At 34.3% G+C, this 13,638-nt stretch overlaps 1 protein-coding gene across 1 annotated transcript in view; it reads left to right on the top strand.

Moving 5' to 3' along the window:
* SPESP1 (sperm equatorial segment protein 1) overlaps positions 1 to 13,638 on the top strand; it is a 19,565-nt gene extending 5,927 nt beyond the window's left edge. The window contains exon 2 of the mRNA XM_023654791.2: positions 10,663 to 13,638. Within this exon, the coding sequence (XP_023510559.1) occupies positions 10,663 to 11,690 (1,028 nt within the window). The 3' untranslated portion in view covers positions 11,691 to 13,638. The remainder of the gene's footprint in view (positions 1 to 10,662) is intronic.

The following is a 13,638-nucleotide window of genomic DNA, read 5'->3' as shown; positions in this document are numbered from 1 at the left end:
TAGGTATTACATTATGTATTCATAACTTACCACAGTCTAGTGATAGCAACATTTTACCAGTTTGAGTGAAATGTAGAAAGCTTGCCTCCCTTTATGTCCTTTTACCCTCTCCCATTCATAATATAATTGTCTTAAATATTTCCTTTATATACATTGAGAACGACATCAGACAGTATTATAATTTTTGCTTCAACTGTTAAACGTAATTTGGAAACCTCAAGAGGAGAAGGAAGGTCTGTTTCATTTACTCATAGTTTTGCTCTTTCCATTATTCTTTCTTCCTCCCCAGTGTTCCAGGATTCCTTCTTTTATCGTTCTGTTTAATGAATTTCATTTATCCATTCTTTTAGGGTAGGTCTACTAGCAACAACTTCTCTTAATTTTTCTTCATCTGCGAGGTCTTGATTATCCTTTCATTCCTGAAGGATATTTTCCCTTGACAGAGAATTCTGAGTTGACACTCTTTTTTTCCCCCAGCACTTGAAAAATATTATGCCATTTCCTTCAGACCTCACGGTTTCTCATGAGAATTCAAATTGTTTTTCCACTATAGATAAGATGTTGTTTCTCTCGTTTCTTTCAAGATTTTTTTCTTTGTCTTCAGTTTTCTGAAGTTTGGTCACGATATATCTTGGCATTGGTATCTTTGGGTTTATTCTCTTGAGGTTCACTCAGCTTCTAAGTTATGTCTTTCACCAAATTTAGGAAATTTTCAGCCATTGTTATGTCTTTGAATACTTTTTCAGACTCATCCTCTTTCTTTTTTCCTTCTAAGACTCAGATGACATGAATGTTAGAGTTTATGTGTTACATTCTCACAAGTCCTTGAAGCTCCGTTCATTTTTTTTGCCAGTCCATTTTCTTTCTCTTGTTCAGATTGGTGATTGCTATTGTTCTGTCTTCTAGTTCACTGATTCTTTTCTCTGTCCCCTCCATTCTGCTGTTGAACCAACCAGTGAGTTTTTTCATTTCAGTTAGTGTTTTTCAGTTCTAAAATTTCAATTCGGTTCTTCTTTAGATATTCTATTTCTTTGCTGAGACTTTCTATTTTTCATTTATTTCAAGCATACCCATTGTTGCTTGTTGAAGCATTTTCATGATGGCTACTTTTAAATCTCTCTCAGATAATTCTAACATCTATGTCATCTCAGGGTTAGCATCTGTTGACTGTTTTTTTCTTATTTAAATTGAGATTTTCCTAGTTCTTGTTTTGACCAGTGGCTTTTGATTAAAACCTGGGCATTTAGGGTATGATGTTGTAAGTCTGGATCTTATTTAAATCTTCTATTACAGATTTAAATAGGCCTCTGACACTGCTTCAGCGGTGGAAGAGTAATGTTGTCTTATTACCACAGGGTGGAGATGAAAGTCCACTCCTCATTCAGTCTTCTCTGCTGGAAGACAAGCACGTCTGTGGGATAAGGGCGGAGAGGTTGGGCACCTCACTGAAGCCTTATGAGGGTGGAAGTCTTGGTTCTGCACTCAGCTTTTTCTGGTAAGGGTAGTGCTGCAGTGTGTTCTGTGGTGTTGGCTGGAATAGAGCAGTTATTGACTAAAATTTTTCTGTTTTGCTAGGCTACCCCTTTCCTAGTCCTTTGGCTATGAAGAGAGCAGTCTTTCCTTGGAGCTTTTTTTGTCTGTGTCCATTGGTGTTTCTGGGTTGCCACCTTCTCCAGCTCCAAGTCTGGGGTCTATGTGGCAAAAAGAAAATCCAGGGAACTCACTGCAGTGTCATTCCTCAGGCCCTGAAGCCCATAGTTGGCCTTCCTTCTTCTCTCCACCTTTTAGAGTCTTCCCATACTTGTGTTATATATAATGTTCAGGGTTTTTAACTGCTTAGTAGGAAGACTAGGGAAAAAGTACATGTTCTCTATCTTTTTGGCAGTGGAAGTCCAGATAATATTGTTTTAAAACAAGTTATTTGGGGCTTATGGAAGAGACAGTGTTTTACAAGCAAACTTTTTACAATACTTAGGTAGAGCATACATGGGAATTATGTAATGACCTGTTTTTATTCTTAATTTTGGTCAACATATATTGGAATTAGGTTTACAGCGCTTTTGTCTATATTATTTTCCAGTTTGTGTATAAAGTACTAGTTATTGGAAAGGAGAGAGAAGTCTTTATTGACTGTCAGACATCTATCTAAATTATTTACATAGAATTTTATCCGAGTAGTGATTCAAAATTCACCCTAAATAATTTAGTAAGAGAGAATGTAAATAAATTAAATATTTTGAGACCTTGTGTAAAATTCTCCTTTAAATTTCATTTTATAGGCAATTAACCAGTATACATTACTTTACTAGCAACATTCTTTTATTTTACAAGCTGTTTGGTGCTGAACCACAAGTTTTTGCTTTTAAAAGTCTTTAGATAAATACACATTATTAATTTAAATTGTTTTAGTTTATAGGTCCATAATTAAGGATTTCACTGGAAATGTGTTACAAACCAAATACTTGATGTCTTAAAAACTGGTTATTATAAAACCTACACAATATTGTAAAATTATAAGGACCCGGGTGTGGTTCCCAGATCTACACCACTTGTCTATCAGTGGCCATGCTGTGGCGGCAGCTCACATACAAAAAAGAGGAAGATTGGCAACTGATGTTAGCTCAGGTGAATCTTACTCAGCAAAAAGCAAAAAAAAGGACAGACAATAATAAGTATTGGGATGATGGAGAAATTGGACCCTCATATACTGCTGGTGGGAATGCAGCTGCTTTGGCAGTTCCTCAAAGGGTTAAGCATACTATTACCATATGACCTAGCAATTCCACTCCTAGGCAAATCCTGAACAGAAATGAAAACATACATCCACACAAAAACTTGTACATGAATGTTCATAGTGGCATTACTCATAATCACTAAAAGGTGGAAACAAGCCAGATGTCCATCAACTGATGAATGCATAAACAAAATGTGGTATATCCATACAATGGAATATTATTTGACCATAATAGGAATGAAATACTGATACATGTTACAGCGTGGATGAACCTTGAAAACATTATGCTAAGTGAAAGAAGCCACTCACAAAAGAACACATTGTATGATTTCATTTATGTGAAACGTCTGGAATAGGCAAATGCATAGAGACAGAAAGTAGACTAGTGCTTGCCTAGGGCTGAGGGGTAGGGGCTATGGGAAATGGGTTTCTTTTGGGGGTGATGAAATGGTTTTAAACATAGCTTGTGGTGATGATTGCACAGCTGTGACCATACTAAAAACCACTTAATTGTATACTTTAAGATATGTGCTAGATAAACCAGGAAGCTATTTTCACATTGCTTAAGATTGTAATTCACTTAAAATTATGTTAGTGCAATATTACTTTAGAGATTGATAAAATCCAATAAAAGAAAATTAATGGAACTTAAATTTAGTTAAATTTGTGTGATCTAAACTTATATTAGGCCATTTAGTAAGGGCCAGTTAGAAGTGCAGGGGCTTTCTGAAAATTGGAGCTGTTTAACTACTATGTTTGTGATGATGTTTTAGATAAACTTCAAATTTAGAAATTGAGAAAAATATGGTTAAAGCTGTATCTTTTATTATTCTAAAAAAACTGCCTATTTTGCTTAAAATAAAAGAATTTTTTATTGCCCAGATTTTGTCCCTAATAATTATTGGACTATTAGCCAAAAAGAACCCCAAAACAAAACAAAACAAACAAAAATAGTCTTTAGATCAGCAGATTTATTTTAAACGTCACGTGAAGTTTAGTTTTCCTCTAAAACATTCTTCTACGGAAATTTTTTTTTTTCCTTTTTCTCCCAAAGCCCCCCGGTACATAGTTGTGTATTTTTAGTTGTGGGTCCTTCTAGTTGTGGCATGTGGGATGCTGCCTCAGCATGGCTTGATGAGCGGTGCCATGTGTGTGCCCAGGATTAGAAAACCCTGGGCCACCGAAGCAGAGCACGCGAACTTAGCCACTCAGCCATGGGGCCGGCCCCTGGAAACTTTTTAACCTGTGAGTAGTTCCTGAAGATAAGTTACTGGAGGTACTATTAATTTACACACTTGCCAGCGCTTGGCTCATTTATTCGCTTATTCATTTAACAAATGCTTTTGACTGTCTGCTATGGCTCCAGGCACTGGTTAGAACAGAGTCTATAGAGAACAAAAAAGATGTGGTCGCAGCTCTCAAAGAGCTCACAATATGTACAGTTAACAAACATTAAACAAATATGTATAGTTAAAATTATCCTAAGATCAGCATGCTCGAGAGAGACTAGTGAAGGATCTGGGGACCATAAGGGCCGTATAAGGAAATTACTTCTTTTACTAAGGAAGTAACATATACACATGACAATCCTAGGTTTTATTATTAAAAGAAAAGTTGCCTACTTGACTGGCAAAATAAAAATTGTTTTTAACTTGCATTTCTTTTATGAACAATGAATTTTAGCAAGTTTTCGTGCTAAGTGGCTTTTATGTTATTCCTTTTATCCTCTTCTTCCTTCTTTAATTGGCCATTCTATGAGAAGGAAATATGTGTTTTGAATGTATTGTTTGTTGATTGAAGTTTTATATTTCATTGCTCATTTTAAATTGTTTTATTATTTTCCTCAGCATAAACTCAAAACTAATTAACTTGCCTTTTACCTCTGTGTGAAGTGAATTTATTGTTTTGTAAGTTATTGACTGTCAGCTCCTACCCATACTTTGTAGTAATAAAATGTATTAAATTTGGATCAGTTATTTTTAATATTGGCAAATACATCTTAATATATGAAAGAGATGCATTTTGGTCCAGTTGACGGTAGAGCAAAATTTTGTATATTTACTTATTTATTTACTTATTGTATTTTAATATTCATATGTATTTTAAAATAGAGTTATATTCCTCCAGGACAATTTTATCATCATACTCCTCCCGTTTTGCAGCATCCTTGTGTCATCTTTTTATACATTGTGTAGTTGTTATGTGCACCTGCTTTGAAGTAAGGTAGCCTATGTTCAAATCTCATTCTTACCACTTACAAGTTGAATATAGTCTTAAGCAAATTACTTACCCTTTCTAAGCATCCTCCTTTTCCTCTTTTTAAAAACAGTCCTTACATTCAAAGCCCTTAGTATAGTGCCTGGCACATAGTAATCACTCAATCAGTCAGAGCTGTTATGGTCTTCTCAATCACTATTTTCCAATTTCCTCTTCAGATTTCATTCCACTTTTGTTCCTACAGTTGTTTTACCGTTTTGTTTACTTTCATATTATTTCTATCATGTGACTGATTCTCCCTGTATTATTTTAAGAAGAGAAATGCAGACAGCCTCAAACTCAGCTATAACCTCCGTATGGGTGATTCCTGCTAAACCTCAAGCCTGCTTAGCAGGTAGCCATCCTGCTTACCAGAGGTGAACTAGAAAGCGGCATTATGGTTTCCCAAGGTGGAAGAGATTCTTATGTTAGCCACATCCTGAGATATTGCTATGTTTGGTTGGATTACTACCTGGTGAAAATAGAAGGGAAGTGATAAAGTACAACAGTGTAGACTACAAATATCCAAAGTATAGTAACCCAATTTCTAGCAGAGTAATCCGATCTTTGTAAGAATTTGAATTTTGTTCATCTTTCTAGCATCTCCTGAAGAATGGGGAGAAGCAGGTTTTCGCTGTGGTCACTGCCGTTTATAGGGATATTTGAGGCTTGACGATCTTTTACTACCTTGCCTGCAAACATTTTTATAAAGATGAAATTGATTTGCAAGAGCTGTCCTGCTTAACAGAACTGAGGAGGTCAACACGAAATATGTAGGTGTTTTAGGGGGGACAAAAACAGGAGGTGGGAAGTGTGTGGGGAGAGAATAGATTTAACAATATAACAATGTGGAAACAAAGGGTAAATGAAAACGAGAGGAAAAGCAAGGTAGAATGTAGGGTGCTCTGTTGTTAGGCAGCGACGAACAGGTTCTTTAGTGTTGCCTAAGGAACAGTATAAAGAGAATGAGTACTGCTGTTTTTTTAGGAATCAACTAGCAGTATCTCCTTTTCCTGTCCTTTAACAGTATAATTCACCTAATAGCAACCTGGGTACCCTATTTACTACTTCGAGAAGAGACAAGTTAAATGATTAAATATTTAAAGTTTAGCAGACTATAATCTAATGGCAATGTCTTTTTAAGAGCATCTAAGCCTCTCTTGGTTATAGATTTTAGATTTGCTTATGAATAGTTGCCCAGAATTGAAATTTTTCCAAAACAGATTTTAAAAAACATTTTATTATGGAAAAATTTAAATATGTACACAAGTAGAAAGAATGGTATAATATATCTCCAAACATCTATAACTAGCTCCAACTATTATTAAGCCATAACTAATCTTGTTTCATCGATATCTCTACCCACATTATTTTCCCCCTCACCCCCCTGGTCCGTTTTCCCAACTTCTCAGGCTTGGATTATTTAGAAGCAAATTCCAGACATTATATAATTTTATCAGTAAATATTTCAAATATGAAGCACTAAAATGTAAGTACTTAAACAATAACAATGTTACCAATTTAACAAAGATAGTAATTCCTTAATATTATCAAATATCTGGTGGTGGTCAAACTTTCCTGATTCTCTTTCTCTTTTCCAGTTTATTTGATTGAATTGGAGTTGAAATAAGATTCATATATGTAATTTGTTAATATGTTTGTTAATTCTCTTTTAATCTATAGTTCCTCCTTCATCTCTATTTTCCCCCTTGCAATGTAATGTTGAAGAAATTGGAGCATATGCCCTGTAGTTTCCCACAGTCTAGATTTTGCTATTACTTCCCCATGGTATCGTTTATATCTTCCTTTGCTGTCCCATGTATTTTCTGTATATTGTTAATTAGATCTAGAGAAACCTGTTAGATTCAAGTTAGACATTTTTTGCAAGACTGCTTCATAGGTGGTATTGTGTTCTTTCATCAGGAAGCACGTAATGTCTAGTTGTGTATCTTTTTGTGATATAAATAATCATTCACGTTGATAATCATTGTGAAATGATCATAGTCTAAGTGGCTTCTTCATTTATTAGCTGGAATAGTTTATAAAATGAAACCTTTCCTCACCTTGGGCTATTTTTCTATACGCAATTGGGTCTATTTCTGTCTTTTCTGTTCTGTTCCACGCATCCGTATATGTATGTGCAATGCTATAGTATTTTTATAATAGAGGCTTTATAATATTTTTTAATATCTAGTAGGGCTATCCTCTGTTTTTCTGGCTATTCTTACTCATTTTCTCTTAAAATGAACTTTATAATCCATTTTTCTAACTCCAGAAAACAATTAATGATATTTTATTAGGAGCATGTTAAAGATATAAATGAACAGAGAATTTGACATCTAAGCATCTTTATGATGTTGAATCCTCTTGTCTGAGAACATGGTATATCTTTCCATTTGTTGAAGTTTCCATTATGTCTTTCAGAAGAATTTATTATATTACTATGTCAGTTTTCTGTGACTGCTATAACGAATTACCATAAACTTTGTATCTCAAACCAACAGAAATTTATTCTCTCACAGTTCTAGAAGCCAGAAGTCTAAAATCAGTTTCCCTGAGCCAAAATCCAGGTGTAGAGCAGAGCTGTGCTCTCTCTGGAAGCTCAAGGAGTCAATATTTTCTTTGCCTCTTCCAGCTTCTGGTGGCTGCCAGCATTCCTGGTCTTGTGGACACTTCACTCTAATCTCTGCCTCCTCCATATTATCTCCTCCTCTTCTGTGTGTGTATCAAATCTCTCTCTTTTTCTCTGTTATAAAAACATTTGTGACTGGATTTAGACCCTACTCAGATAATCCCCGATAATCCCCTTCCTCAAGATCCTTAATTTAATCACGTCTGCGAAGATCCTTTTCTCTTAGAAGGTAACATTGACAGGTTCCAGGCATTCGGACCTGGTCTCTGGACGTCTGTATTCAGCCTAGTATAATTCCTCATATAGATTTTGGACATGTCTTCTTAAATTTATGATTAGATATTTTCTTTCATTTTTTATCAAAATAGCTGCTGCTTTCTCATTTTATCTTCTAACTAGTTTATGTTTGTACATTAATTTTTGTATGTTGATTTTATAACTTGCTAGTTTACTAAATTCTATTAATCTCTGTAGTAGCTTTTCAATTGATTCTTTTGGATTGTCTAGATATATAATTATATTATCTATATATAAAGATAGTTTTATCTTTTTCTTCCCAATTCACATACTTCCAATTATTTTCTCTTCTTTATTTACATTGACTAATACCTCCAACATAGTGTTAAATAGTAATGGAGATATTAGTATCCTGATCTTGTTCCTGTCTTTAGTGGGAAAGCTTCTAGTGTTTTTTGCTAAATAGGATCCAAAGCATATTTTAATGTTCTTTTTAGGGTTTTAAATTTATATTTTAAAATGAGAAATGTAAGCAGTTACCTTTATAGAGAATAAGATTATCTTATGTAGTGCTCTGTAGCTTTTAAAGTGTTTTCAAATACCTGATTTATTTGGTTCTAAGAGATAAAAGGACAGATATAGTCTCTTAATTTTATAGTTAAGTAGATGTTCAGAGAAATTAAGTAATCATCTAAGGTCATGATGCTAGAAAGTGGAAGAGCCAGGACCAGAATCAAAGATTTCTTTCACTACAGTAGGCTACATATTCATTTCACTTAATATCTTCCTTCAGTAAAACTCTAGATTCAGGACACTGCATTTTATCTATATGAGAATACATAAATAAGTTATTTACCTTTTTAAAATGTGACTTTTAATGGTTTAGTATATTAAGTGATTGGGGGTTCGTGTGTTTGTGTGTGTTTTTAGGAAGTAAAACATTATAGGTAAGTCTAAAGTCCCCTTTAATTGGCTTAGTCCCATTCCCTCTCGTCAGAGGCAACTACCCACATGAGTTTAGTATGTTATCCTTCTAGTCCATTAAAAAATCCAAAGTTCACAGACAAAATGTATGATACGGTGTCAGTGATTTTTTTTTTAAATTATTATGAGGATAATATCAAAATCTACCTTATGTTCTGTATCTTCCTTTTGTCCCTGGTCATCATTATATGGATCTTGGAGAATGCAAGGCTCTTCTAAGAATGACATAAAATTCAGAATCTACTTTTAGAATCTAGATCTCCAGACAAGACTAGTGTCTTTCTACTATCATATTGTGTCAATAAACTGTTCTTACTAAGAATTTTTTAAAATTTAGAAATATGCTTTCAATTTTGATTAAACTTCCATCTGGTCTTTCTAAGGTGCAACAGAACAGTTAAGGAAGAGAGGAGAAACATGTAAATATAAAGCATTTTTTACTATTTTGTGCTTGCCAAAGAGCTGAATAAAAGTGCCTCCTGAAAAGAAAGTTTCTTATTTCATTCTGTCTGCCAAGGGTGGGTTCAGATAGGAGTTACGCATTAGAGTTTAGTAAAAAGTGACTTACTTCGTTGAATTAAATCAGTTTGTATCCATGATAATGGCAAAATCAATTCAAAATTATATGTAATTCAAAATTGCCACACTTAAAATTAAAAACTCCTAATTCAGGAGTAGGGGAGTTGAGCAGAATTTCAGAATGTCTTGTACAGTAATCTTTTCTATTTTCCACATTGGAAATGAGAGGCTTCACCATGTAGATGCTGCAAAATACCAGTATAATAGAACTACCATTTGTTGTTGGAGTGAAATGTTTATGGTCTAGACCAGGAATCGGCAAACTTTTTCGGTAAAGGGCCAGAGAGTGAGTATTTTCACCTTTGTAGGCCGTGTGGTTTCTGTTGCAGCTACTCAATTCTGTTGTTACAGGCAAAAGCAGCCATAGACAATACATAAACAAATGGGCAAGACTGGGTTCCAATAAAACTTTATCCACAAAAACAGTTGGGTGAATATGACCCATAGGCTGTAATAAAACCACAGGATTTGCTGGGTTGAAGGCAGTGGTATACTGGTAAATGTTTAACAGCTGGCTTTTGGGAGAAACGGGTAAGCCCTGATTTATAGCATTTGTCCATTTACATGGTGTAAATACTCCCACCATGGTTGATTTCAAGCTGTCCACTTGACATCACTGAACAGGGAGGTAGAAAGAGATATACAATAGCACACTAACATAGCATTTGTATTGTACAGATACACCAGAAGTAAATAACCTCAAGAGCGTAGATAATAGTAAATGAAATAATAAGAAAGTGATGAGTTTATTAGGATGAATATTTATTACCTTTGTTTTGAATATAATTTATTTAACTGAAAATTCATTTAATTTTTAATGATGTCTGTGTTTAACATCTGGCTCACAATATTCCTCAAAATTTAGTAATTGGCTCTGGTGAGCCAGTATGAACCTCCTCTAGCACAGCACTGTGTTGGAGGACATAATCAAGAATTTTGTTTTAATAAGTTGCCTACTGAATCATAAGTTATATGGGAGAGTAAAAGCAAAAAGGCATACAGAATTGTGTTAATATGCAGCTTTTGCACGAATCTTGCTTATCTGTTTTAACAAGCATCTGAAAAAATAATTTTGTCCACTTAACTGAGAGTTAATTGTGTCTAATGTGCTTTATTTTTTGGTTCTTTGTCTCAACTTTTAAGTGATAGCATATGAAGTAAATTTAGGTCAGTAGATTCCATCAATGTTGTATATAATAATAAAGGTTACTTATTGTTTGAATTATTTTTTTCCCTTAAGGCATGACTGTGACACCTGACGAAGAACAGAACTTGAATCATTATGTACAAGTTTTACAGAACCTAATACTCAGTGTTCCTACTAGGGAGCCAATTCGTGGGAGAAAATCAAAGTCCCCAAATGATATTTATTCTAGAGGATCGAAGGTATCACAAGTTGAGGAGACAGTTACACATGGAGGAGCTTCAACTGAGAATGATGTTTTAATCAATCCTATCAGTGAAGAACCTACAACTTTCCCTACTAGCGGCTTCACACTGGGAATAGGGAAGAAAAAAGATACCGAAAGTACAGCATTCTGGTCGATTAAACCAAACAATGTTTCTGTTGTTTTACATGCAGAAGAACCTTATATTGAAAAAGAAGAGCCAGAGCCAGAGCCAGTTTTAAAAGAAAAGGAGGCACCAAAGCCATTCCCAGATGTTACTCAATTATCTCCAAGTCCAGATGTCACCTCAGGCAAACCGTTTCTCACCTCTTCAGGTAGGAGCACTGACTGGGATACCGGCGCAGAAACAGAGGATGTTCCTCAGCTCTCAGGCGAATATGAAATGGACAAACCTGAAGCGCTAACATTTGACAAACATTTGAATAATGATGACATTTTGAAAAAAATTTCAGATATTAACTCAGAGGTGCAACAGGTGCCTCTTGCTGAGAGCCTCAAGCCGGAATATAGGGAGGACATTCAAGCCTCTAGAGATCACCTAAAACGAAGCCTTGCTCTGGCAGCAGCAGCAGAACATAAATTAAAAAATATGTATAAATCCCAGATGTCACCAGTAGGACGAAGCAGTAGTGAAATTGATGACATTGAAACTGTTATTAACATGCTGTATAATTCTAGATCTAAATTACCTGAATATTTAGATATTAAATATGTTCCACCAGAGATGAGAAGAAGAGCTACTACAGTATTCAATACATTGAAAAAAATATTATGTGTAAGTCGAGCAGAAACTCAAAACCTTATTAGGAAGTTATTAAACAATAATATAAAAATTTTAAATTTACTTGATATTCCATGACAAAGTTAATTTAAGCAAACTGTGCATTTATTCACAGGAGAAATAACCATTTTAATGATTCAAAAGTTGTATGAAAATATTCTCTATTATAGTTCAATATGCTAACATCTTTACATGTCATGTGTTATGGAAAATTTTGATATGCACTAAGGGCCTAATAATTTAAAATAAAATTTTGGTTCAGGAGTTTGTAGTTTTTTCTCTTTAATTAATTTAAAAAGTTACGAAGATCTAATCTTTAAAATGTTTAAGCTTTGATTTTACTTGAATAGATTAGTTAAATCCACCTATTTTATAAGAGCTAAGAGACTGTACAGTCTATATATGTAGCTGGTTTTAAATAATTGCATATAAATGTAAATTTTAGGATATATGGTCTTTGTAATCTTTCATTGAATCTGAGTTTTCTGTTTGAATAGCATAGTTGGAGCTTGTATCAGAACAACTTTTATTTGGAGATATATGTGCCTCATTTGAAAGGTGGATGATATATTAAGATATATGTCTGTTCCTTTGTTGTTAAGTACTTTTGAAGTATCAGCAGGGGGCTGTAACCTGGATTTGTCATGAAGTCATTCTCACTTATCTCCTCTGTTTGTTTATTCACGTATACATTGAAGCTTTGCAAATCTTTTATTTGGGAGTATGACTAACACCTTTAAGATTAACTGTGTACTATTGTAATTATGGTTTAGGTAATTCTCTTTCATGATTTGACCAGTATTATATTTAAATTTATTTATTTGTTCATTTATCAAGTCAGTCATTTATAGTTTAATAAAGATTTATTGACCTTTTACTAGGTGCAGGACAAAATGCTAGGCTTTGGGGATACAATAATAAGACCTAGCTCCTTCTTTCTTTAAGATTATATTTTAGCAGGAAAGACAGACATTAAACAAATAACTTCAACAATTTTTAAATTTCAGTTGTGACAAGTTGTTATGAAGGTGTAAGAAATTTGACCTCACCTAGACCAAGAATATTGGGAAAGCTACCCTGAGAAAGTAGGATTTAAGGTGAGATCTGAAAGATGAGGGCATGTGTAAGGGGGCAGGGGGCATTCCAGGCAGAGAGAACAGCATGTATGAATGCTCTGAGTTGAAAATGAATATGGCAAGGTCAAGAAGCAGCTGGAGTCTAGAAAGACAAGGAAGAGCATCTCAAGATGGAGCTGCTGAGGTACACAGGGTTGGAATAGATCCTGCAAGGCCTTAAAGTGCATATTGAAGATTTTAGCCTTTATCCTGCGATCAACAAGGAGCCATTAGTGGATTTTAAGCAAAGGATAGGTAAGATCAAATTTGTATTTTAAAAAAACCACTTTGGCTACAGTTTTGGACATAAGCTAAAGTAGAAGTGCACTGCGCACAGGCCAAATTTAGCTTGGACTAGGCGGAAAGCAGTGGCAATGAAGACTTAGAAACAACACAAGTTGATGATTGAGTGTATATGGGAACTGAGGAATTTTCAGGGATCAAAAAAAATTCCCACACAATTAGCTATATTATAAAAAGGACTACATAGGTTTTATTTCATAATAACACTCTTTACTGTTTACTGTTGTTTATTTTTACAAATAATTTTACTATGGAAAATTTCAAACACGTGCAAAACTAAACAGATTAATATAATAAACCCAGGTACGTGTCATCCAGTTTCAACAATTATCTACTAGTCTTCACCTAAACCCCCACCCCATTCCCTTTTTCCTGTCTTATATTGAATTAAATCCCAGGTACTTTTTCATTTCATCTGCAAATATGACAGTGTGAAGCTCTATAAGCTTTTTGAAAAACCGCTACCACAATATCATCACACATAAAAATTTAATAATTCTTTAATATCATCAAATATCCAATGTTCACATTTCCAATTGTCTAATAATTTTTTAAATTTAGAGTTTGTTTGAATGGATCAAGATCCAAATAAAGTACACATACTGAGA

This window comes from Equus caballus, chromosome 1, assembly GCF_041296265.1.
Source record: "Equus caballus isolate H_3958 breed thoroughbred chromosome 1, TB-T2T, whole genome shotgun sequence".
Classification (NCBI taxonomy): Eukaryota; Metazoa; Chordata; class Mammalia; order Perissodactyla; family Equidae; genus Equus; species Equus caballus.
The sequence above is the reverse complement of the archived record's forward strand: the minus strand, read 5'-3'. Positions and strand labels throughout refer to the sequence as shown.